This window comes from Podarcis tiliguerta, assembly GCF_965153285.1.
Source record: "Podarcis tiliguerta genome assembly, chromosome: 8".
NCBI lineage: Eukaryota > Metazoa > Chordata > Lepidosauria > Squamata > Lacertidae > Podarcis > Podarcis tiliguerta.
Genome location: NC_139541.1, coordinates 23,260,583 through 23,286,759, shown reverse-complemented (window position 1 = coordinate 23,286,759; position 26,177 = coordinate 23,260,583). Strand labels below are relative to the sequence as shown.

At 43.5% G+C, this 26,177-nt stretch overlaps 1 protein-coding gene across 2 annotated transcripts in view; it reads right to left on the bottom strand.

Annotated features, from left to right (window-relative positions):
* Positions 1–413: 413 nt before the first annotated feature.
* Positions 414–26,177, bottom strand: part of PRDM2 (PR/SET domain 2) — a 48,484-nt gene continuing 22,720 nt past the window's right edge. Inside the window, exons 1-4 of one of the 2 annotated variants that reach the window (XM_083452040.1) lie at positions 15,027–15,088; positions 8,507–8,614; positions 2,484–6,900; positions 414–1,706 (exon numbers count right to left, since the gene is read on the bottom strand). In XM_083452040.1, coding sequence (XP_083308166.1) covers positions 1,694–1,706; positions 2,484–6,900; positions 8,507–8,525 — 4,449 coding nt within the window. In that variant the 5' untranslated portion in view covers positions 8,526–8,614; positions 15,027–15,088 and the 3' untranslated portion in view covers positions 414–1,693. Of the gene's footprint in view, positions 1,707–2,483; positions 6,901–8,506; positions 8,615–15,026; positions 15,089–26,177 lie in introns of those variants that run through there. The other variant, XM_083452039.1, reaches the window with a different exon arrangement.

Below are 26,177 nucleotides of genomic sequence, written 5' to 3'. Positions count from 1 at the left end.
ATCCCGGGACCTTATAGTGAAGGGTTAGTAAGAAAGCATACTCCAACAACATATGGAATAGCTACAGCAACAGATTTCAATTTCATTTGGAAAGTTCTCACTCTCAACACACACACTTTACCTATCTTCTTTATTTTAAATATCTCCAAAGATGCCATGTTTAAAAGCAATGACAACCTCCCTCTTCTTGTATGGCAAATTGGAAATTTTAATGTTTTCATTAGAATAGCCTTTATATCTCTCTTCAAAAAAAAAAAAAAAAAAGCCAAAAAAGGTGGAAAAAAACCCCTACAGAACAGCAAACTTTAATACAGGAACAGTCTTCAGATTAACAACACCCTTTCCTCCCTCTGCAACAAAATTAATGTAAAATATAAATCACATATAATACAGCTGAAGTGTCCAAAAAAGAATTTAAATAATTTTAAATATTTTATTTTTTTCCAAACTTGCTACAAATTCTTTATACAATAGTTTGATGCAGAAGTCCCCATAAAATGGAAAAAAAAATGTAACAACAAAAAAAGGGAATGATAGTGAAAGAGAAAGCGTTAAAGTGGCACAACTTCACCAAACAATATTAAAACTACAAATTTTAAGAGGTAGATTACTTTTGAAGTCAAGAACAAATAAGATTTTTTTAAAAAAACACAAACAAACGGGGTGCACAAACAAAGCTAACTGCTCCCCTCCCCCCAGTTGTGAAAAAAAACAAAAACAAAACAAAACTATATTTCCAGGAAATTAATAATAATAATCTTGATTTACAACTAGGAAAAATTTGTAGCTCTTGTTATTAGATACAGATAAGTCAGCCAATTGTGTATTTAGTTGTGCTATACAGTTTTGTATGGCGAACAAGTCATTCACGATAAAACTGGGTGACTTCCACGTTGGACGAGATTTCAGGTATGGATGCCAGTAGGGCTTGACAGGCAAAACCTTCCTTCCGCCCCTTCTAGAGATACCTCTCCTCTTCCCATGTATAAAGAAGACTGGTGAAAGCAACATCAACGTCCAAACCTGTGCCCACCCGTTCAGAAACAAAAGGAAAGTCTTGGGAAGTGAGTGCAGGTGCCAAGAAGGAGGGGAAAGGCGTCTCCTGTCTCCCCGTTAAGTTTTTTCATCCTGGCTGATATAAAACAAAGGCTTTGAGATACTCGACGTGCAAGCAAAAAGGATTTCGAGTGCAGTTAACGTTTTGTCATCCCTGAATATATGGGGAGCTTCTGGTGAGGACCTGGTTTTGCATAAGTTTTGGCGGCACCCTCTCTTATTATCGACCTTTATTTTTCCATGCTTTCCCATCAGATAAGAAGCGAAGTAGAAGCATGAGCTATGGACTCTGTGGCAGGACTGACTCCAGTTCAGTTCGATCCATGTCCTTTTTGAAATGAAACCGAAGCTGGGGAGACAAGGAAGAACCATGCACCCTACTGCTTTCCTCGCAGCTGATAATTCCTTGAGCCTGGTTGGTGCATACAGATTCTCAACCCCGGTGTGAGCACGCTGGCAAACCAATCGTCTACCCTTTGGGGGTCAAAGTTGTCTCAGGTTGGACCTTTCAAGCTTGGAGAATTGGGGCCTCCACAGTCGTCCCTCTCTTAAGATGAGCATGCAACCGCTCAAGCTCTTCGGTGAGGAAATTTCATTTACAATTCAGAGATTCTTTGTGGTTGTCTGTTTCGTTGTGTCACAGGAGGTTCCTATGTGGCAAGAAACAGTGGGGGAGAAAGGAAGATTAACAAAATGGAACAGGAGAGGAAGGAAATATATATATTTTAACTAGCTAGATCTGAAATGTGGCAGAGTTAAGAAAGCCCACATAGGTGGTGGTGATGGAAGGAGAAATAGGATCACTGGAAACTACTTTAAAAAGTCATGTAGGAAAGTGAATTTGTGGGTTAGCTTGTTGAAAGTGTATTCTTATTTCTCAATCTGCCAGATAAAGATCTCGGGTAATCTCTTGGCTGAATTTTGTGGCAGGGGCAGAGTTTGGGGTTAGTGTTAGTTAGAACACCACGCTCTAACCAGCTGGTGGTGCTGATAACACCAAGGTTACAGGTTTGATCCTTGTTTGGGACAGCAGCATGTTCCTGCGTTGCAGGGGGTCAAACTAGATGATCCTCAGGGTCCCTTTCCAACTCTACAATTCTATGATTCTATGTCCCATAACAAGCCAGTTGCCCCCAAAGCATTTCAAAGCACCAGCTCCATGTGAAGCACGTTGCAGTATTACCAAGCTCATCTGTTGCTAGAGACTATAACTCCCATAATCCCTGGCCCCGCTGGCTGGAGCTGATGGGAAGTGGAATCCAACAACAGCCAGAGGGCTAGAGGTCTCCAACACTGTTTTAAAGCCCGAAGGGACTGCTTCATAGTGCAATCTTAAGCATTTCTTAAAGCGCCACTGGATTCAGCGGGGTTTACACCGTCTCAAGTGTGTTTGCAACAGCAAGATCCGCCACAGCAGAGAAACTCACCTGAAATCTTTCAGCTCTTGCCGTGTGCTGGTTTCTTCCCTCTTGCTGCTCTCTGGGGCATCGGAGCTGCTTGCCTGCTGCACACTCCGGGTGACAGGGCCGCCAACCCTCTCTCTCGACTTCATGCTGAATCTGTCCGCCTTTTTCTTGTTTGCCACAGCTGACTTGCTGGCCAAGGCCACTTTGCTCCTCTGTATCCTGACATGCAACTTGCGGGATGCTTTGCTCGAGAGCCCGGGGGAGCTGCTCTTGGCCACCCCTTTCACTTTCTTGCCCTCTCCTGGAATCATCTTGGACATCCTTACGGGGCTGGCGTTCCTCGCTGCCGACAAAGTGCTCGGCTTTTTGGATTTAACGGGTGGCACAAATTTGATGTTTTGTTTCAGTTTGAAGGACGCAGATGGCAGCTGCAATGGCAGGGGTCCAGAGCTCCGGGCTCGGGTCTTGCCTAGGTGAGCCTGAGTGCTTTGCATTTTGATCTCGGCGTCTGCTGTCCGCCGCCGATTGCTAGCTTTATCACCACTGGAAGAGGATGCCCCACTTTTCTTTTTAGAGTTCTTCTTAGAGGAAGGGGAAATAGGCTTTTTGGGACAGCTGTAGGAAGCATGCTTGTTCAGACTCCCAATGTAGGTGAATTCCCGGTTGCAATAAGGGCAGATGTGAGTGCTGGGCTCCGCTGTGCTGTTCCTCAACTCTGCCTTCTGCTGAGATTTCTTCTTTTGCAAAATGGCTTTCTGGACAAGCTGGTTTTTCTTCTTTAATGCACTGATTTTGAGCTTGTTAGAGGACATCCGGCCCACCTCGACGCTAAAGTTGAGCCTCTTAGGCTGGCCCACGCGCCTGAACGCGTTGCTCGTGGGGCTGGGGAGGATGACACCATTTTTAGGGCGAACGGTCTGTTTTAACGGCACGGGGTTCTTCTTCGGTGTATACCGTTTTTTGTCGCTGGCGGAAGCACAAGCCAAGATGTGCTTGTGCAATTCAGGCATGTTGTCTACACTCTTCCCACACTTTGTGCAGCGAATGGCAGTGGTGAAGGTCTGTGGGATATTGTGGGTTGTGAAATTTGTGGCAGTGGCTCCAATCCCGTTAGGATTGCGGTGGTGATACTGGAATGGAGGGGGCTTAAAACTTGGGTAGTGCTGATTGAGGCCCATGCGGACATCTGGATCTTTTGACTTGACTCCAGAAGCCATTATTTTGATAGTTGTATAAAGCTCTTCAGAGGAGTCATTCAGCTCTTCCTCTTCTTCTTCCTCCTTAGAAGGTTCGGAGGAGTCTTCAGGCAGGAGCTGCATGTGTTCAGTCTTAGCCTTACTGGGATCTGTGAAGTTCTGTGGCCGGAGAGTCCCGCTTTCAAACTCGTGGTGTGTGCACTCTTTGTCCGGGTGGAGGTCCCGCTGGTGCTGCTGCAAATTGCATAGAAAAGCAAATTCTTTCTTGCAGACGGAGCACACAAAGATGTTCTCAACGCCATGGAGCAAGAAGCGGTGTTCTGACAAATCCGTTTTCTCTCGGAAGAGTTGGACACAGAACTCACATTTGAAGGGCCATTCTTCAGCATGAACAGATGAATGTTTGGTGAGATCTTTAATGGAAAGAAAAGGGGACTCACAAACATTGCACACAAAGCTCTTATTAAATGTCTCCTGGATGGTATTAGCTTCGCTGGAACTGTGTGGGTCTTCCCTTGGCTTTTGACACTCACTCTCCACCTCTTCTTGCTTAAAAGAGATAATAGGGACTGAGTTTTCTAGGTTATCGCCAGGGGAAAGGACAGAAGAGACTACTGAGAGTGGAGGTGGAGAAGGAGATGAGGATGACAGTGGCGAAGAAGAGGAGGAAGAAAAGGACGAGGAGGAGGAAGAGAGGTTGGGAGGTCCAGGGGAAGGACAACTAAGAGGTCCTACTGAAGGAACAGGAGATGTTGAGACCGTAGGGGAAAGGATTGGAAGAGGGGACTGAGCAGTGGTATTTGATAAGGGAGAAGGACATGAACTTGGAGTGATGCTTGTGGGCTCCTCTGGGAGCGGAGAGGGAACAGTAGGCAGGAGAGGTGGTGGTGGAGTGGGAACCTTTAACATAGGAGGGCAAGGTGGAGGGGAAGGAGAGTTTGTTGGCGTCAGGAGAGGTGGCACCTGACTTGAAGATGCAGTAGATGATGGCAGTAAAGGTGTCTCAGGAGAAGGGCACAGGGAACCTGACTCGACCACTGGAACAGGGAGGCTAGCCCTGGACTCTGGCTCTGGATGCTCTTCTGTTTTGCAGGCACCCAGGCCTGGGTTTGTTTCAGCTGCGGGGTTTTCAGACGACAAATCAGTCCCGTTATATTCATTCAGAAGCACTTTCTGCAGCATGGATGTGGTTGGCTTCTTCTTGACACCACTACATGCTGGTGGCGCCGAGTTGCTCTCCTTGGCTTCAGTGTCACTGCATGCCTTTTTATGCACACTGAGATCTAACACCGATTCCCAGGGAGCCTGAGCCCTGTTCTTGCAGTTGGACCTTTGCTTCATGCTACTGGATAAGTCCAAAGGCTGCTGGTTGCACACATTGCCAAATGGAGGACTTGGCGTCCAGTCCTTTGATACTTTATACTCTTCCAAGCAAAGAGGGCTCATTGTCTCTTTTTCTTCTCTCCCAGACAAACTCCATACAGGAGAATTGCTATGACTCTCTAGCTTGGCAATCTTTGAGCCCAGAGTCGCGTCATTCCAAACAGGTTTCGCCTCACCTGCTTTGCCAAAGTCTCGTAGAGCTGGGCTGTGTTGCGGTGAACTGGGAGGGGAACTGGTCCTTCGTTTGAACCTGCTGGAGGTGGCGGGCAGAAGAGGCGAAGATGTAGCTGTGAGTCCCAGTTTGGGGATTTCGGCTGAGGACGATGATGATGATGATGGGGGAGACGGTGCTACCTTACTCCCATCCTGTGTCTGGAGAAGCTGTTTCAGCTTTGATGATAAATAAATATTTTTCTCTTTGGGGAAAGGCAAATTATCGGCTGCTGATATAGTAAGAGGAATAGTCAAGGAACACAATGATGTGATTGGTTCTGGATCCATTTCGGTTTTTATCTTAGGCAGAAGAGGAGGACTTGCGGTCCTCCTCTTTTTGGGTTCGGCGCTTCCACTGACTGGTGACTCTTTCGGTACGTCAGTTAGGTGCACTGATGTGGCCTTTACACTTGGGGATATTTCCACCGTCACTGGACTAAGTAAACAGTTTATTCCATACAGTTCTGTTGAGCTGGATTCCACCTCTATCACTTCACAATTGCTTGTGCTACTGTTGGACTGAATCTTACCATCAATGTAATAATTGAGATTTTCAGATATATTGCTGGAAACATCCATAATGTACACATCATCTGCCTCTCCCTCTTCTTCAAGGTCTGTGCTTGCTACGTACACATTTGAGGACTGCTGGGTTTTCTCTGCTGGAAACTGGGGCTCCTCAGGTTTTCTCCTGACACCTTTGGGGATGAGATGGCGCTCATGGACCCTTCGCTGGTGCCTTCGCATATTGGTGTGGGTGCCAAAAACCTTCCTGCAATATTTGCACGGGTGCAGTTCTTTGGGTCCCTTGCTCTCTTCAAAGAGAACAGGATTTGGCATTTCGAGAGAAACTTTCTCAGTCTCCGCAGCTACTAAGTCCTGCCTGCTGTTCGTTTCGTCTTTAATACCATCTTCAGGAATTGTTTGGTTCTTGGCGCTGCCTTCCGACAGCTGGGCTGAAGCCAGCACTGGGAAGGGCTTCCTTTTCGGTCCGGCCTCATGGCGCCGCTCGTGCCTCCGCCGGTTAATCTGGGTGCCAAAAGCTTTGCCGCAATAGCGGCATTTGAAAGCGTGACTGATTGCCGAGATGTGGATATGCATATGGCGTTCGAGACCCTGCTTTGTGGTAAATTTCCTTTCACAATGCTGACATGGAAACATAAACGTACCATGGATATTCCCATTAGATTCATCTCTCGCTTTGGGGAATTTCGCCACAGCCTTTTTCTTGGGGGAGCTTTCTGGCGAGTCTTCAGATATGCTGCTCTGCTCCTCCACAGATTCCAGCTTGTCTTCACATATGGGCATGGGTTCCATGTCAGGACTTCCTTTAGGGAAGCTGACATCTTCCTCTTCCTCCTCAGGTTCATCCTCTTCGTCCTCCTCCTCCTCCTCCTCCTCCTCTTCTTCCTCCCCTGTATCCTCCTCAGGGTCCTCCCCATCCTCTTCTGGCTCCTCCTCTAAAACATTTGAGCCACACGTTACTGCTTCCGGCTTGTCTTCAGGCACCGGATGGGGCCCACTGACCGGACTGGGGATAACCAAGTTTGGAAGTGTGTCTTGATTTACCATCTCCTGGATCACAGCTGTCTGCTCCAGGGACAGCACTGCTGAAACAGAGGGAGTTTCATCCTCCTGTTTATGGCCTATAAAAGAAAAAAAAATTGGGGAGGAGGAATTAAAATGTATAGAACCTTTCCAAATGCATTTTCAATTTATTTTCTCCTTTGACTTTGAAGTCTGGCTTTAAAATAGGTTCCATCCTATAAAACGGGCAGGGAATTTTTTTCCAGCGCAAGTGCCACACTTACTTCTATTGTTATCTATTACTATTATTTATCAAATTTCTATCATGTCCCCAACGGAGCCGAGTGTGGCAAACATCAAACTTTAAAACAAATAAATAAATAAATAATAATAATAATAATAATAACAACAACAACAACAATAATATTTTTTTTTAAATGTGTTTTCAGATTTCCCCTGAAAGTCAGTAACAAGGGAGACAGACACACCTCAACAGGGAGGGCAATCCACCAATGGGGAACCCCAGTGAGAAGGGCCTGCCATGGGCAGGAGCCAGAGGTGGAACAATCAAAAGGGCCTCCCCTGATGATTGTAGGGCCAAAGATGGTTGATACCGGGGGAGTTGCTCATTCAGGTTCTTTCTGTTTAATGTGTCCTTGGGGGAGGGGCTTACCACCATCTCTTTCAAGGAAACAGGCATAACTCCCTCCTGCAACAAGGCACTAATGACTCCCTGGATGTCATTGTTTGATGTATCACAGTATTTTAATATTCTTTTGGAAGCCGCCCAGAGTGGCTGGGGAAACCCAGCCAGATGGGCAGGGTATAAATAATAAATTATTATTATTATTATTATTATTATTATTATTATTATTATTATTATCCCTGGATCAATCCAGGCAATCCGCTACTGCTAGATTTTATCAGCCATGATGTATTTACCGAGTAGGCTCAGTCCTTATTGAGCTGTTTTGTTCCTGCCCCTTTAGAATTTCAGATATTTTTGTTTTCTGTGGCGCTTGGGCTTGCTGATCAGAAGGTTGACATAGGGTGAGCTCCTGTTGCTCTGTCCCAGCTCCTGCCAACCTAGCAGTTCGAAAGCACACCAGTGCAAGTAAATATAGTAAATAGGTACCGCTGTGGCGGGGAGGTATACGGCGTTTCCATGCGCTCTGGTTTCCATCACAGTGTTCCGTTGCACCAGAAGCGGTTTGGTCATGCTGACCACAAGAGCCGGAAAGCTGTCTGTGGACAAACGCTGGCTCCATTGGCCTGAAAGCGAGATGAGCGCCACAACCCCATAATCGCCTTTGACTGGACTTAATTGTCCAGGGGTCCTTTACCTTTACTGTCCAGGGGTCCTTTACCTTTACTGATTCTAAATGGCTCCACCTGGCTACAGTCTTAGCGGCAATCACAAGAGGATTGCTATTAGAAGGAGGGACTGGGCGTTTCTAGGCTTTTGGTATTTTTCAATGTGATTCAATACCAGCAAATTCAGGCTGCATCATTAAAGTTGCTTTGGAACTCTTGTGCAACAAACCCCACTTCCCCTAAAGGTTGCAGTTTTTGAGGAAAAATGACCTGGAAAGTGTGGAATAATACGTTTTTATGCAACAGTTATCTAACCTCCCTACAAGCAAATTGGAATGAATGCTCAATAAACAGATAATCTGGAAGCACCTTCTCTCATTTTTATGTGCACACATACAGACGCACTCTTACCTTCCTTAGGCTCCTTCATGTCGGCAGAAGTTAAATCCAAAAGAGTTTTCTGCTTTTTATCGGCTGCTTTCTTTCCTTTGTTTTTAGCCTCCTGGGATTTTTTCTTCCCTTTAAAAAAAACAAAGAGGGTGGAGAAGAAGAAAAAAAGACGTGACAATTTGTTTTCATTGCTTTGACTTCTTTTAAAGGCAACATCTCCAAAAACAATTGAGAGGCAGTGTTTATCTCTATCTCTCTCTTTTCACTGCATTTCATAAAGAAAAACAAAAGCACAGGAGACGAAAAGGGGGGGGGGGGCAAACCTAAACCACCACAGCACAAAACTAAAACCATCAGCTCAAATTCACAATACAATAAATACATCCATCTTTCCATATTGGAAAAATGACAAACTTCCTTCCAGAACTGAATGGTTACTCAAACTGAATGGTTACTCAAAAGCATTACAGTCTTCGGACCATTGCATGTTCCTCTCTTTTTAAACATTCTTTTAATTTCAATATTGGTCACTTTTAATTCTGAAACTAATCTCAAGTACGTTAGAAATATTGTATCCATGCATACAGAAATGAACAAGAAAGTAATTCTACCAGAAGCACAAGAGGGCGTCTGAAAGACTAACACATCTATTATGGCATAAGCTTTTGTGTCATACATGTCAGCAGATGTTTGATCATGCACCTGATGAAGTGGCCTGCTGCCCACAAAATTTATTATGCTGCATTCAGTTTGGGGTTCTTCTTTTTTTGGTAAAAATGTGGTGCTGATACTCGTCTCAATAAAAGCACTGACTGTGCCAGCACAAAATGGCTGCTAATGGGGATAAGAAAGAGGTGTTGTTACTCTGTACCAATGAGTACCATCACAAAAGGCTCTGTTTTTAATAGATTTGTTATTATTTAAGGTGCCAAAAGATTATTTGTTGTTTCTGCTGCAGCAAGAGAAATTGTTCCACTAGTACCATATTTAAGAATAGTATCTTATTCCAATAACACACTTCTTCTCAGCACAGAAACCTTCCCAAATCTCTCTAGATTAAATCTTTCCTTCATGAATATAAAAGAAAGCCAGTGAGTTTATAGAATTTAACTAATTGTTATCCAGTCACCTTCTCTTAAACACATATACAGTGGTACCTTGGGCTAAGTACTTAGTTCGTTCCAGAGGTCCGTTCTTAACCTGAAACTGTTCTTAACCTGAAGCACCACTTTAGCTAATGGGGCCTCCTGCTGCTGCCACGCTGCCGGAGCACGATTTCTGTTCTCATCCTGAAGCAAAGTTATTAACCTGAAGCACTATTTCTGGCTTAGCAGAGTCTGTAATTTGAAGCGTATGTAACCTGAGGTACCACTGTACCTCCTTGACTTTTCTGCCAGTTTCCAAAATTTTGCCACCTCTTACTGTATTTTACACTCAGAGCTCTGAAGACCCACACATTCTTCACACCCAATTGCAACTACAGTACAGTTAATGAGCTGCACACTGCTTTGCAGAATAAATTTTATAATGAATGATTTTAGAGTGTTGTTTGTGTTGTACTTTTGTACTGTTTTATTGTTGTTAGCCGCCCTGAGCCCGGCTTCGGCTGGGGAGGGCGGGATATAAATAAATTATTATTATTATTATTATTATTATTATTATTATTATTATTATTATTATTATTTGCTACCACTTGGGTTATCTTTCTCTATTATTATCACTTAACAAAATAACTAGGGCACAGCATGAGATCGAATTAGGAATCAATAGGTTGTGGGCACCCTCAATACTTGTTTAAAAAGTCAGCCACGATGGTTGCACCTCCATCACCTAGTACTATTACTACTATAAAATTTTGTTTAAGGAGATATGGTGCTAAGTACCCCATATAAATTATATGTTTAGGGTGACCAAATCGGTTTTCAAATTTCTGGAGATATTGCTTAACACACACAAACACATAACAATAAAACACTGTGTAAAAGAAAAAAACACACTGTAAAAGCATAGTGTAAGTGGAGCACAACAGCAGGCCACTCATGGATCCCAGCATGCACAGACATTTGTAGTGTCTAACATGGGAAAAACAGGGAAAAATAACCATCACCCACCTTACAGAAATATTGTAAGGATTTACAATTTTGTGCGCAGGTGAAATACAAAATATTGGGATTTCCCCCTTACAATTTCAGCTCCTTCCTATTATAGATCTTTTCATGTTCAACTGAAACAAGATCAGCAGCAGACATAAGCCCGTTTATAATTCTGACCTATCTTTTTTTTAAAACAAAAAATGACTGCATATTTTTCAAGACTAATTTAGGATGCGACACAGCTAATGGCATACACACTTTCTGTTTGCAAGGGACAGACACTTATTTTTGGTCCCTTTCCTTGGTAAATCATCTCCCCAGTTTTTGATTTTATGGAATAAAGGTATAGGGACCCCTGACCATTAGGTCCTGTTGTGGCCGATTCTGGGGTTGCGGCGCTCATCTCGCTTTATTGGCTGAGGGAGACGGCATACAACTTCCGGGTCATGTGGCCAGCATGACTAAGCCGCTTCTGGCGAACCAGAGCAGCGCACAGAAACGCTGTTTACCTTCCCACCGGAGCGGTACCTATTTATCTACTTGCACTTTGACGTGCTTTCGAACTGCTAGGTTGGCAGGAGCAGGGACCAAGCAATGGGAGCTCACCCCATCGTGGGGATTCGAACCGCTGGCCTTCTGATCGGCAAGTCCGAGGCTCTGTGGTTTAACCCACAGCACCACCCGCATCCCAAAACTGAATTACTGTGTCACAAAATTATGCAGTCTAAAAAGTGTGCCACCAACGTGAAAAGTTTGGAAAGCCCTGCCACAGTGTCTGCTTTGTGCGATACTTACAAGTACCTCCCCATTTTCTTCACAATCAAAAGGATAATCCCTGTGGCGACTGCAATAGCAGCAATGACTCCACGGAAGTGCACGGAAACGCTGTTTACCTTCCTGTCGGAGCGGTACCTGTTTATCTACTTGCACTTGGATGTGCTTTTGAACTGCTAGGTTGGCAGGAGCAGGGACCAAGCAATGGGAGCTCACCCCGTTGCGGGGATTCGAACCGCCGACCTTCTGATCGGCAAGTCCTAGGCTCTGTGGTTTAACCCACAGCATCCCATTTATGGAATACTCTCTCTCTCTCTATATATATATATATGCCCAGTGTCACATGCAGGTGAGCCTCTGCCCTTCTTCAGGGCCTGAAGAAAGGGGGCTGTGTCCTAGATACTGTGGTGAGTTTTGGAGGCATGTGGAAGCACAAGCCCGGTGAAAAATGAGGAACTTAGCTCATCTTTTCCCCATGTCTGGAAAGAGCAGGGCTGGTGGTCCACTGCACAATTTTATTTAGCTACCCATGACCAACAAAAAACAAATTGGAGACTCGGCCACCAAAAGCAGGTTTGATAATCTCTTATCCCTTCTGACTGTATACTTCTCATAGGTCAAATGTGGGCTAATACTGGGCATGCAACTAACTCCACGTAATTGCTATTCTGCTCCCTGTTTACTGATGGGAAGTCTGATTCTCTTCTCAGCAACTCTCACAAACCCATCTTGAACTTCCTCCGAGATGCTCTCTCCTATGCTTAAGTTGCTTTATAGTACTGATCACTGAGCTGTTTCCTTTCCTTCATCACCATTCATTCTGCACTCCGTACTTTGCTGCTGGTCTGCGGTCCCAACTTTCTATATTTGATTTGCCTGTAATAGCCTCACGAACAAATCACTGCAGTGAAATCTAATGTGAAGACTGGGAGTGGAGCTGAGTTCATGTTACTGGACCCACCAACACTGCCCACTGGCCATGTTGGCTGAGGCTGATGGGAACTGGAGTCCTACATCCCCTGGGCTAGACCTACCTCACAGGACAGTTGTAAGGCTATGATAGGGTGGGAAGGGAAATGGCACATGCAACTTGGGAGTTCCTTTGAGGAGCAGTTGGGTAAGAATTCTAGTAATAAATAGGCTTGGAAATGAAACAATACCAGAGATAAGTGGCTCACCTAAAAGTCTCCTAATGAGACTCCTAGCTCCAAACACTCGCTCTGGAATTAGACCTGAATGACCTTAACACGGAATTACCCTGGAAGAGGCGATTCAGCGTGCAGCTGCTCCCGCTTACTAAAAACAGCCAGGATGACAACTTGAGAGCAAATGTAATTTTAGATCCACTGGATCAGAGTCCTAGGAGCAAACGGAAACGTCCAAAGCTTTTCAGTGTCCACTGCTTCAGCAACTTCCATCACTTTTCAAACTGGTTTGCACAAGCTTTTTCTGTGTTTCGCAGAGAAGTAATGTGAGACCTGCCAAATCTTTTTCTCCCAGCCAAAAATATCGTCCAATTTCTCTAGGATTATGCCCCTTCGGACCCTGATAGCCTGAAATACTGCACTCAAAAGGTTCTCCAAAGTATCTGATCTGAAAGCAACAATAGTGTAAAAACGTTGAAACTGCACAAGTCAGACTGACGGAATATGCCAAAACGGCAAGTTTAACTAGCAAAATTACAAGATCAAGACGAGGGAATTTTTTTAAGAAGGATTGGAAATTGTTTGCAGATTGTTAAAAAAAAATGTGAACATGTTAAAAGGCAAGTAGCTTTAAGAATAAGAACAGCAGTAAAATTTATATCTGAAAACAGTGTGGAGAAAATAAGGCAAAATAAGACAGTGTGGAGAATAATTACAATATGCAGCATTAATTGGAAAATTGAGGAAACCACCAGGGAGGGATTCCAAAGTTATTTGATTTTAATTTGGAAAGTGTTGTAATTTTTTTGAAATATATAAATATTGTATTTTTTCTAAAGAAAAGAAATAAGCTGCACAAGTCAGAACATTCTGCACTCCGCTTTGGCAACTTATACTTAACAGAATTTGGATTATTTCTACTTCAACCTTTAGAAAGTCTGGAGGAAGGCAGCTGGAGTTTACAAACTACTGGAAAAGTGTGACAGGGCCAAGGGCTGTGGAAAATGGACTGTGAGCTATGCTGAGAGTCTCCTAACTGCAGGCTCCCAGCAGCTGCATTTAGACCTCTCCTAGTAATTAATAAAATCACAGCATGCAGAAGAGCTGCTTCATCGGATGACCTCAGGTTCCTAGGATTATGAGGAAGAAACCCTTTCTCCATACCATGCAGCACTTTCTACACGTTTATCACCCTCCTCTTTGGCAAAAACTATCTTTATCCTTCTGGACCTTTTAGTTCATACTAGTTATATTATCTTGGTTCTTTGTAAAATTCTTGTACTCCCCCAGCTCACTTGTTGGTTTAACACTGGTTTTGTATTGATTTTAATGCAGATGCATTTATGCTGGCCTAGCTTGGTTTGTGTGTGTGTGTGTGTGCTGGTTTATGAAGTTGGGTTACTGAGTTCACACTACTAATTGTATTTTTCTATTTGTAATGAGTCTGTAAACCACCCAGAGGAATTCGTTGACAGGTGGTATAAATACTGATGAATGAATCAGTAAAACTCTAAAGGACTATCTCATCCTGGGCAATATTACCTGGTTTCCCCCTATTTTATTTCCTACCCATTATAGCTACAGCTGAGTAAAACAACAAGAAAAAGACAGTCTTCTCAACCAGGCGATCTCCCTTTATATTGGAAGTTTGTCTGCCCCCTTCTCTGCTGGCATTCAGAACACCAGGTAAAAATTGCTATTGCAGCATGTTTTAGGAGCAGGTAGTATTCATATCTATGTGGCCGCCATTTTTACTTGCTGTGCAGCATTTATTTTAATTACTTATTGGCATTCCATTTTAACTCCTGACTATCAGCAAATTTCCAAGTGCCATTTTCATTTATTACTACTTTTATATCCCACTTTTCTTCCAAGGAGCTCGAGGTGGCAGACATGGTTCCCCACCCCTCCCAATTTTATCCTTGCAACTGCCCTGCAAAGTAGATTAGGCTGAAAGTGTGACTGGTCCAAGCTCACCCAGTGAGCTTCAGGACTGAGTGAGTATTTATTTGTACCCTGGTCTATCAAGTTTCGTTCAGACATTCTAACAACCACACCAAATTGTCTCTCACATGTCACAGGCGAGGACAGAAAAGGTGGGGAATGAAGATTTAAATGACACAACAGGCAGAGAAATCAACATCCTTAGTTTGGCAATCTTGACACCAGATAGGAAAGTTGGGGAGGAGAACCCCCTTTGCGTATTTACCAGAGGACCTAGAAAGAGGCAATATTTTTTCAGCTTAACACGGAGAGTCACAAGCAAGTTATGACAAAACAAGTCACTCAAGTTTTTCAGTTTCCCTCCCTCTTTGAAGAGGGAACTCATGACTAATGAAACTTTGGGTCCTTGGCATTCTACACCAGTTACTACGACATGGCTGAAAACTTCTGTGTTGTAGCTGCAGAAGGCAATGCTGTTGCCTTCTGTGCACGGAATAGCAATTCCCACCTGCCAGATGTTTTGTGGCTGCTACGCCCCAAAGCCTGTTAGGAGCCTGATAGAAGCACACGAGTGAGTGCACTTACCATCAGGTTTACCGAAGGGTCCTATATGCCTGCGCTACCGCCGGCTGGATCCTCCAGTTGGTCTAAACAAGAAAGATATAGGAATGAAACCACAGGGGAAGTGGAATGAGAACAGTGAAAGAAAGGGAAAAAAATGAAAACAGAAAAAAGTAGAACCAAACAGGTTTATGCTCTGTCGAAACAGAGAAGAACAAGACCACATGAAAGGAACAGAAAATAGCCAAGAGGTTAAAAGGATGAGACAAGGAAAAGGTAGAGGGTTTTCTCTAAAGCTGCGCAGATCCGTTTTGGGGCCCATGCTTCGGAGTAGCCCCTAAATAAAAATCCTAATTAAACAGCAATTGGGGGGGGGGGGAGACGGAGATGCAGACAGGCTCTTGTGATCCCCATCCCACCTTGTTGCCAGACCGCCCCCTCTTTTAACAGCCCCAGATTCCTCTGGGTGGACCTGAGCCAACCCACGGCTGCCTCAACCCAATCCTGTCGAATCCCAAGTCATCCCAAAGCTGTCTGTGATCTGTGATTTGGCCGGACCTGGTGCACAGCCCTGGCTCTTTCTCTCTTTTTAAATATAGCCTGTGGATACAAGGATGGGGAAAGGATGTAGCTTTCCATGTAGTGCAGGCTTCCTCAACCTTGGCCCTCTAGATGTTTTGAGACTAAAATTCCCACCATCCCTGACCACTGGTCCTGCTAGCTAGGGATCATGGGAGCTGTAGGCCAAAAACATCTGGAGGGCCAAGGTTGAGGAAGTCTGATGTAGAGCATACCAGGTTGAATCTCCAGGTAAGGCAGGGAGGGGGCGGAGGTGGGGAAAACCCTGCCTGAAAGAGAGTTTGGAGAGTTGCCACCATACAGTGTCAACAAGGCTAAGTTAGATGGACCAGTGTTGTGACCGAGTATAAGGCGACTTCCTATGTTGTCTGGAGTTGGTGCAGCCCACTGGACCTGGAGTGCAACAGAAACTTAGCCAGGTCTCTCTGGGTGGAATCTGGAGCAAGGCATGCTCCCATGGTTTCAACTGCCTCCTCTGTAAAATGGGATTAATAGTGGTCTACTTCTGCTGAAAGGCTTAATGATTTAGAAACAGCAGTTTGCACACAATGAGTGGTCTCTAACACTATCCCACCCCCAGTTATTCTCCAGGTGACCCTGTGTCAAAATATTAGATGGGTGGCAAAGAGCATCTTCAATGGCATTTAACTTAACTTTACCCTCATTGATTTGTTTGTTTTACTGATTGCTGTTTATCCATTTGTTTTATCGACTGTGTGTGCTACTTGTTGCCATTTTTTAAAATAAAAAAGGAGTATTAGTTTTATCTTGCTTTAGTTTGTGGGCTGCTTATGCAAGAAACTTTTGGAGTGCACCTTATCATTTTTTAAAAAGTGGGAAAGCAGCAGACGGATATTTAAAAGTAAGTGATGAGGTGGAACATACTTCATTTGGTCCTACTTGCAGCATCCTACAACCATGATGACTGCATGTGACTGGGATGTAAGCAGCTGACACAACTCAGCCAGAGCAGGGATGTCAGAATGAGGTTACAGTCAAATGCACCGCTATGGAATTTTGGAAGTTGCAGATTGGGTTTTGATGCACAGTCTGAAGCCTCGTTCACAATAACAACCCAGGAGGTGGCAAAACCGCTCCTGGGCCCTTAGACAATAGACGGCAAGTGGGAACTGCATGAAATATTTACAAAATTCTCTTACAAGAGGGGAAACAAGATGTCAAGGGGAAGGGGCTCTTTCCTAGCCTTCCTCCAGAAGTTGTTTTCTACGGCTGCCTTCAGATGCAACAAGTTAAGCGAAGGAGCCAAAGCACTCAAGCTGAGCACTCCCTGCATTTCCCACAACCTCCCTGCAAGTACTTTCTGCACAGTTTAAGAGGCTTTGTTTCAAGTTACGCTGCATTCAGAGGCCAGGCTGGCTTTTGAGAAGCAGGAACCTGCTCAGTTGCTGCACAAGAGCTGTGACACATCCTCCAACAGGCTGCCTGTTCAGTTCTGTCCCTGCTGGCATTTCTAGAAGCAGGATAGGACAGTTTTGTTTGGGCATGCTTCAGGTTCTTATGTTTCACTGCAAGGAGGGGGGCAGGGGGAGTTGGGTTGCTTTTAAAGGATAGCTTTGTTTTGTTCTTATTTGGCTGCAAGCTGCTTTGAACCCAACTCCATTTGTTTAAAGAGGTGAAAAGGTGTATGCAAATTTAGCAAAGTAAACAAATTAAGTATTACAGCAGTGGGAATCCAAGGCACAGGGGCATCTACAAGAGATCACTGCATTTGGGTTTGGGAGCGCTATGACACCCATAGCATAAGCTATATAGTCCATCCCTGACTCAGGGACGTAACTAATGCAAACCCACCTGGACCACCATATTAATTTGTGGACACTGCAAGTGGGGGAAAAAAGATGCTGACAAATGAAGGAACCGTCAGAAGATTAAAAAAAAAGCATGACTGAAACTAATCCTTTTTGTTTTCTTTTTTAATGGACAATAAAATAAGAGAGATGTTATTGCTACTTTTCCCAAAAGGGGGGAAAGATGAAGTTGTGACACTATAACTCCTATTCTTGGAGCTGAATTGTTGCCACACATTTTGACGGCCAATCAGATTGGGGTATTTGGTGGGAAAGTATTAAGGCAAGATGAATGATTAGGGATGGAGTGGGGGAGAATAGGAAGAAAAACGAGGACTCACAGCTTGAAATGGTAAAAATGGATTGTGGGGGGAAACCTCTTATGAAACATTCAACCATACTGCTACAGTCAATTCACGCTTTGGCAAATCTTGTACAGCCAAAATGCAAAGGTGGTAATGAGAGCATTCCTAGTGTGTTTGACTGGATTATTCAATGATCAACACCATTGGGGCTGCAGAATACAGAATATCCTCAGGTATCTGGTGCAGTTTAGGGGCCTGTTGGGCACACTGCTCCCACAATATGCTGCTGAGGGCACCTGAACAGCACAACCTCGGGCTCCTTTTGCTTCTTGCATGCCTTAGAGTCCTTCTTCATCCGCATCAATTGAAATAGAGAATGTTTTGAAATGCACAAACACACATGTTCCTACGTAAAGGAACCAAGGTGGCAGAAGCGGAGAAGCTGGTTTTAAGTCATGCAAGTCTAGTGGCCTTTGTAAAGTTCAAGCGGTTCCATGCTCTTTTTAAAGGTTTCTCAAAATTATTAATATGATATTTTATTCATTTTGCGTGATTGTTTTCAATTTGTGGTTTAATGCAACACAAGAGCAGCATACACATCTAATATAGCAGTTCTCCCTTCTATTTCCCTGTGAAAACTTGGAAATTGGCAGCGGTCTTGGCAGTTCCTTTAGCACACACATTGACTCAAATCTTAATACAGTGGTACCTCTGGTTAAGAACTTAATTTGTTCTGGAGGTCCATTCTTAACCTGAAACTGTGCTTAACCTGAGGTACCACTTTAGCTAATGGGGCCTCCCACTGCCACCGCGTGATTTCTGTTCTCATCCTGAAGTAAAGTTCTTAACCCAAGGTACTACTTCTGGGTTAGTGGAGTCTGTAACCTGAAGCGTTTGTAACCCAAGGTATAACTGTAATAAACTTTCTTGACGAGCCACACTTTAATGATCTTGCATTATACTGAATATCTTGCAAACCACCTCAATATTTTACATGACTTGTCAGTACATGCATACTTTTATAAATAAAAATTAAAGCAAACTCATTTCATAGCGCTAAAAATTTATTATGCGTTCAACTAAATGTATGACACTAGTAGATCGTATTAGGTTACAGAATCCTCTAAAACCAGTTAACTTTCAGGAACAAATTCAGTTCTGGAAGATATTGAATTCAATATAGGCTGCAGATCCATGGCAGAGCAGCTGTTCTGCATGTAGGAGGACTCAGATTCAATCCTGCCAACATCTCCAGCTATGACTGGGAAAGAGCACTTGTCTGAAACTCTGGAGAGTCACTGTAGAATCTACTGAGTATAAAATATTGTGCTAGACCGACTCATACACTGCCTTGGAATAAGACTGTCTCATTTGTTCCTAGCTAGAGAGCAATTTTAGACAGACTGCATGCACTGCTGGGATTCCAGACCCTTCCCCACATCACAAACTACTTTTAAATCGCTTTTAGTTGGAGAGGGGAAAAACACATTTTTTTATACAGACTTGAAACAAGTCCACAACCCACTTTGGCACAGGAAACTAACCAGCTTTTTCAGATCCTGGTCACACTTTGTAAAGTGAACTGTGGAAGCTGGTATGAATAGCCGTAGAAGTTTTCAAGGCCCCGGAGGGAAGTTTATGGAACTATTCCAGGAGGATTACATAAGCCCTTCAACATCTTTTGAGCCCAGCTACAGTATATTCAGAGCCTGACACATTTACCTCAGCACCTGTTAGTATGCCTATTCGCAAAAAAGCAGAATAATTGTCATTTTCCAGGCTCTACTCGAAGTCATGCCCCCCTCCTCAAAAACCCCAGAATACAATGGAGCAGTTGTTCCAGCTGGGAAGAGCAGTATGCTTGGATAGCTTGTTATCAAACTACCCCCAGACTTGTAGATCACTTCGTTAACTGCCTTGACCCATGAAAATACCCCATGCAGAACCATGGCAAGCTGTTCTGGGAGAATCTAAGCAGAAACTGGAAGATTTATGTTAGGATTCTGGTGGAAATGCCTCAAGAGAAATTGCATGTTCTTTATCATTCAAGTTATGGTCCCGATATTGATCTCCCCTCACCACAACAGGCCAGAAGAGAGGTAAGCTCTCTTACCCAGGTTTCATTCTTGACTAGGAATGTAAGACAAACATAAGACTAAGAACATAAAAAGAATGCTGCTGGATCATGCAAAGGTCTATTTGCCCCAGCTTCCTGTTTTCACAGTGGCCAGCCAGATAGATGCCCATGGGAAACCCGGAAGCAGGAGATCATGCAATAGCCTCTCCCCATCTGTGCTGCGTGTGAACTGGTGCTCAGAGGCAGCATGCTGCCTTCTTGTCTTACTATGTCTGGGCTACAGAAAAACCAAAGGCCCATCTAGTCCAGCATCCTCTTTGCAGCATTAGCCAACCAGATGCTTCCTGGATTCCCAGCAGCCAAGCCTGAAGGCAAAAGCCCTCCCACTTGTGATTCAATGGTACACTGCCCAGGAATGTGGAGGATCTACAACAGCCACCATGAACCAACAGCTTGTTGATAGACCTCTTCACATCGCTGAACTAGTCTAATCCCATTTTAAAGCTAGCTGAACTAGAGGCTGTCATCACAAATTCTGCATATCTACTGCGTGTTGTGTGAAGTGGTGAAATGGTAGGAACCTAATTCATTTCTGAAAACTTTTCTTTTTAACCTCCAGCCAGGCATGCCTGCTCCATGTAAACTTGGGAAAGGTTTCTAACATTAACACACAAGGCTATTGCATACAATTGCAGAGGGCCTTCTTGGTAGTGGCGCCCTCCCATCAGATATCAAGGATATAAACAACTATCTGACTTTTAGAAGACATCTGAAGGCAGCCCTGTTTAGGCAAGATTTTATCGTTTGATTTTTTATTGTGTTTTTAATATTCTGTTGGGAGCAGCCCAGAGTGGCTAGGGCAGGGGTCAGCAACCTTTTTCAGCAGTGGGCCAGTCAACTGTCCCACAGACCATGTAGTGGGCCGGACTAAATTTTTGGGGGGGAAATGAACGAATTCCTATGCCCCACAAATAACCCAGAGATGCATTTTCAATAAAAGCACGTATTCTACTAATGTAGAGACACAAGGCAGGCCCCACAAATAACCCAGAGATGCATTTTAAATAAAAGGACACATTCTACTCAAAAACACGATGATTCCCGGACTGTCTGCGGGCTGGATTTAGAAGGCGATTGGGCCACATTTGGCCCATGGACCTTAGTCTGCCTACCCCTGAGCTAGGGAAACACAGCCAGATGGGCGGGGTATAAATAATACATCATCATCACCATTATATAATAAACAGAGATGCTCACTGTATGTAAAAACAAGCATCTGCTGCTGTGTGTGTATTAGATGTCTGAGATAACACTTGCACCATGCTTCACACATGGGGCTACTACTTGGGGTTTTTATGCACATGTATTATTATTATTGGTAGTAATGGGCAGAAGTTTATTGCTATGTATACATTCACGGGCATGGAAATTTTCATCAGAAGGTGCCCCTGTGCTCTGTATTACCTTCAGTGTGAGGCAGTATGCCTCTCAATACTAAGAATGTAAGACAGGCCTGCTGGATCAGGCCACTGGCATCCTATTCTCACAGTGGCCAACCAGAGGTCTATGGGAAGCCTGCGAGCACAAATCACAAGAGCAACCCTCCCACTCCTGGTGTTTTAATAGCTGGTATTCAGAAGCGATACATCCTCCAACTGGGAAGGTAGAGCACAGCCATCATGACTAGTAGCCACTGATAACTCCTTCACAAATTCAACCAATCCTCTTTTAAATCCATCCCAGTTGGTGGCCATCACTGCCTCTATAGAAGTAGAATGACTACTAGGCAATATTTTATTTATTTAACAAAATTTGTAGTTGTAAATAGAACTTTTAATGTTTACAAATGTGTGTGTGTATAATCTCACTATACAAGTTAAAAACAAGTTTAAAAAATTAATAAATGAATAAAACCAACAGTTACAAATATACATTATAAACTAAAATTACAGATTAAAATAAATGTCAACTTTATCTGTCTCATTAGGCTATGACTATTTTCTCCCTCCTCTGTTGGAAGTGCTATGTCTCTAAATACCAGTAGCTGGGAATCACAAATGGAGGGACCGCTGCTGCAGTTAGGACCTACTTACAGGCTTCCCATAGCCAACTAGTTAGAAAGTGTGATAACAGGATGCCTGATCCAGCAGGGCTCTTCTCATGGGGCTTTTATTTTATTTCATATCCTGCCCTTCCTCCCAAAGGAGCCCAGGTATGCTTAAGTGTCGACCTTGAATTTAAAAAGAGAAACAGCTTGCAAATTTGGGAAAGGACCATTCCTCTTGCTTTGCATGCTGAAGCTCCCAGGTTACATGCCCAGCTTGGAACCCTGGAGAGCTGCTGCCAGCCAGTGTAGACAATACCAGCCTTGCTTTGCTTTTAGGCTGTGCGGTAGAGCATCTAATTTCCAGTCAGGAGGTCCCAGGTCAAATCCCAGGCATCTCTAGATAGAGCTGGGAAAGAAATCCCAAAGAGCCGCTACAAGTCAGTGTAGATAATGCTGAACCACATAGACCAATGGTCTGACTCTGCACAAGGCAGCTTCCCAACTTCCTAATAGCTGCATCAGCAACAGAAATTACACACAGGACAGAGAGACACAGAGCAGCTTCTGAGGGAGTTGCTTCTGATTTAGTTACTCTGGGGAAGAACAGGGAAACAAACTGCAGATGTATTTTCCAAGGTTAAGTGGATTCACTCAGATATGGTCATTCCTTTGCTCCCAACTCCAGTTGAATTCCAGTTGGAGACTCAGGCTTCAAAACAGCAACCAAACTGATTCTGCACATGCAGCCATTCCTAGTTTTCAAAAGCATTCTTTTTTTAAAAAAACATCACAACAACAAAAGACAAAACGCGGCAGTTTTGTAAAGACAAAATAAAAGTAGAGAGGGAAGTCACCCAACTCTTCCCCAGTATGTATTGTCCTATAAGCCCAATATTGGTTGATGTGTCTGCAAGGGTTGGGGGTGGCAAAAGGGACCCCCCCATAATGAATAATTATTCCCAGATTCTTCCCCAAACACACATTTCTAAGAAAGTTTGCAGTGGTCGGGACTTTTTAATTTAGAGAAAATGAGAGTAAGAGGTGACATAACAGATGATTATAAAATTATGCATAGCATAACAAAGTGGATAGCAAAACATTTTGCTCCTGCTCTCATAACCCATGGACATCCATTGAAGCTGAACATTGGAAGATTTGGGGCAGAAAAGAAGCAATTTGTCATGCATAGCAAACTATGGAACTTGTGATGGCTATCAACTTATGATGGCTTTGAAAGATTAGACTAATTCATGGAGAGGAAGGCTATGCTCTGCCTCCATAGTTGGAGGCAGTAAGTCACATCTAGTTATTTCAATGGGTCTACTCTGAGTAGGACTAGTACTGGAAGCAGTGCAGTGGCAGGGGACTCAGTGGGGACTGTTTTGAGCTTTTGATTCCAAGCATTGCAGCCCTCAAGTTTTTGACATTCATAGAATCATAGAGTTGGAATAGACCACAAGGGCCATCGAGTCCAACCCCCTGCCAAGCAGGAAACACCATCAGAGCACTCCTGACATGTGGTTGTCAAGCCTCTGCTTAAAGACCTCCAAAGAAGGAGACTCCACCACACTCCTTGGTAGCAAATTCCACTGTTGAACAGCTCTTACTGTCAGGAAGTTCTTCCTAATATTTAGGTGGAATCTTCTTTCTTGTAGTTTGGATCCATTGCTCCGTGTCCGCTTCTCTGGAGAAGCAGAAAACAACCTTTCTTCCTCCTCTATATGACATCCTTTTATATATTTGAACATGGCTATCATATCACCCCTTAACCTCCTCTTCTCTAGGCTAAACATGCCCAGCTCCCTTAGCCGTTCCTCATAAGGCATCATTTCCAGGCCTTTGACCATTTTGGTTGCACTCCTCAACCAAAATGCTGGCTGAATCAACTCAGCTGGGACTAATTGCCATTTGGCACCTCCTTCCCCCCCAAAATGACTCCTTCCACTGGGTTGCATGGGCAGAGGGCAAAGTGCAAACAGCAAGGCCCTCCTTTATCAGTTGAGAGAACCTGACCATTTGGCACTTCCCATCTCCTGGAACAGTCTTATGAAGTAGCCATGTAAGCTCTGGAGGACGAGGTGATCAATGGCTAGTAGCCACGATGACTATATTCTGCCTTCCCTGTTGAAGGTGTTATGTCTCTCAATACTGGCTGTTGTGACTATCAAGTGTAAAGCGGGCTGTTGCACTCAGGACCTGCTTGTGGGTTTCCCATTTAGGCACCTCATTGGCCACTGGGAAAACAGGATGCTGGACCTCTTTTATATATATATATATAATATTTTATTAGGTTTTACAATAAACATGAAACAACAATAAACAAACAATGCTGGACCTCTTGCCTGATCTAAGCAGGGCTTTTCTTATGTTGTTTCCTTTGGATTAGCTCAAGCAACTTCACAATTAATAAGGCCGGTGCCATTCCCAGCATGTGATTTGCTCACCTGACCAATGGGATTGTTTCCAAGTTAGTGAACATAAGATGACATCCTCCATTTTTGTTCTTAGACTGAGGATATTGTAGACTCCAACTCCTATCAGACCTGGACAACATGGCTAATGACAAGGGACGATGGGAGCTGGAGTCCAGAACATCTGGAGGGGACCATATGGACTGTCTGTCCTTGATCCTTCAATGATTCAATGGCCAAGTGGGCTGGCTTCACCCTGCCCTTCCCCACAAACTAGTGTGAAGTAAATAAAGGCACCAACTCACTCTGTAACATTATCGCTCCTGGAATGTGGATCCACTACTAATACAGTGGTACCTCGGGTTAAGTACTTAATTCGTTTCGGAGGTCCATTCTTAACCTGAAACTGTTCTTAACCTGAAGCACCACTTTAGCTAATGGGGCCTCCTGCTGCCGCCGCACCACAGGAGCCCGATTCCTGTTCTCATCCTGAAGCAAAGTTCTTAACCCGAGGTACTATTTCTGGGTTAGCAGAATCTGTAACCTGAAGCACATGTAACCTGAAGCGTATGTAACCCGAGGTACCACTGTACTACTAATACTAATTACTACTAATATTAAAAAGAGCAGCAGCTTTCTTGTTAGGACTGGATACATATATAAAGCCTAGAAGCACATTTTCTGGAGTAAAACAAAACAAAACAAAACATTATGTTAGTCCTCCTCAGAGTCATACCCTCTTAAGCTAATGGACATGACTATCTTAGGTTCATTATTTTCAATAGGACTACTCTAAGTTAAAGTTAATTTAATACAACCCCAATTACTCTGGACAGTATATTAAGAAATATTCTGTTTCTTCCATCATTGTCAGAAATGTGCAGAAGTTATAACTCAAAGGCACCTACATCTTATCACAGAAGTTCGGCAGTACAATAGGAATACCTATATTTTAGCCACTATCTAAAACCACATTTAATTTATTTATTTTTTTAAAAAACAACAATGTATTTTTCATTCACAATGATGCTGAAATATTTTATTTGCTTACAATCCCAGAAACAAATGAGTTTCTTCCTTCTCACCTGTCTTGTTATTATTTCAATCATAATAACTTGTTTGATTCATTACAAATTGAAACATGTCTTTAATATGTACACATGGAGGTCTTGTTTTTCGTTAACCTCTCTGAATATAAACTGATCTTTTCCTTCCCATTAATTTCAAAAGCAGCCCCGCCCGCAATAAGAAATTTAGAATTAAAAAACACAAACTACAGGCCTAGTTTTCTTTAGTGCAGTGCTGCAAACAGTAAAGGCATAATGAAGGAATAAATGCAAATGCTGTGTCTTGATGAGTCATCACCCAAATTTCAACACCACTCTGAAATAAAACCCTAAATGCAACCTGTCTGAATTCAATACTTGGCATTCTCCATGCACCAAAAAGTCATTTGCTACCTAAACTCATGACAGTTAACACTATCGGGAGGCAATATAAAATGTTTTCATACTTAAAATATTTTTAAAAAATGCAGTGCTTTTTAAATCTTTTGAAATCATTTTCAGAATCCATCTGCTGGCACAAAGTGCAATAAACAACAAAGGCAACTAAAAATACTTCCACGGTGTTAAAAAAAGAGAACCACATCGTTCTCCCAACACGTCTGATAAAGCAAAAACATGGAAACCTTAAAAACTCAACTTGCCAGCAGGTTATTTTTCTCCTTCAAGTTTTAACTAACTTCTGGTTTGAAAAGGACCGACACAGCGGAGAAAGAACTGTCAAATCCCCCCCCCCCAAGGAAATTGATGTGACCGTTCTACTCTTTGATCGAATGAAAGGGGGGTAAACGGCAGAAAATATATATATATACACACAACTTTAACTGGAAGCTGTTTAAATTGAGGAGGCAAGCACCAGAGCTGGGGGCGGGGGGAAGGTCACA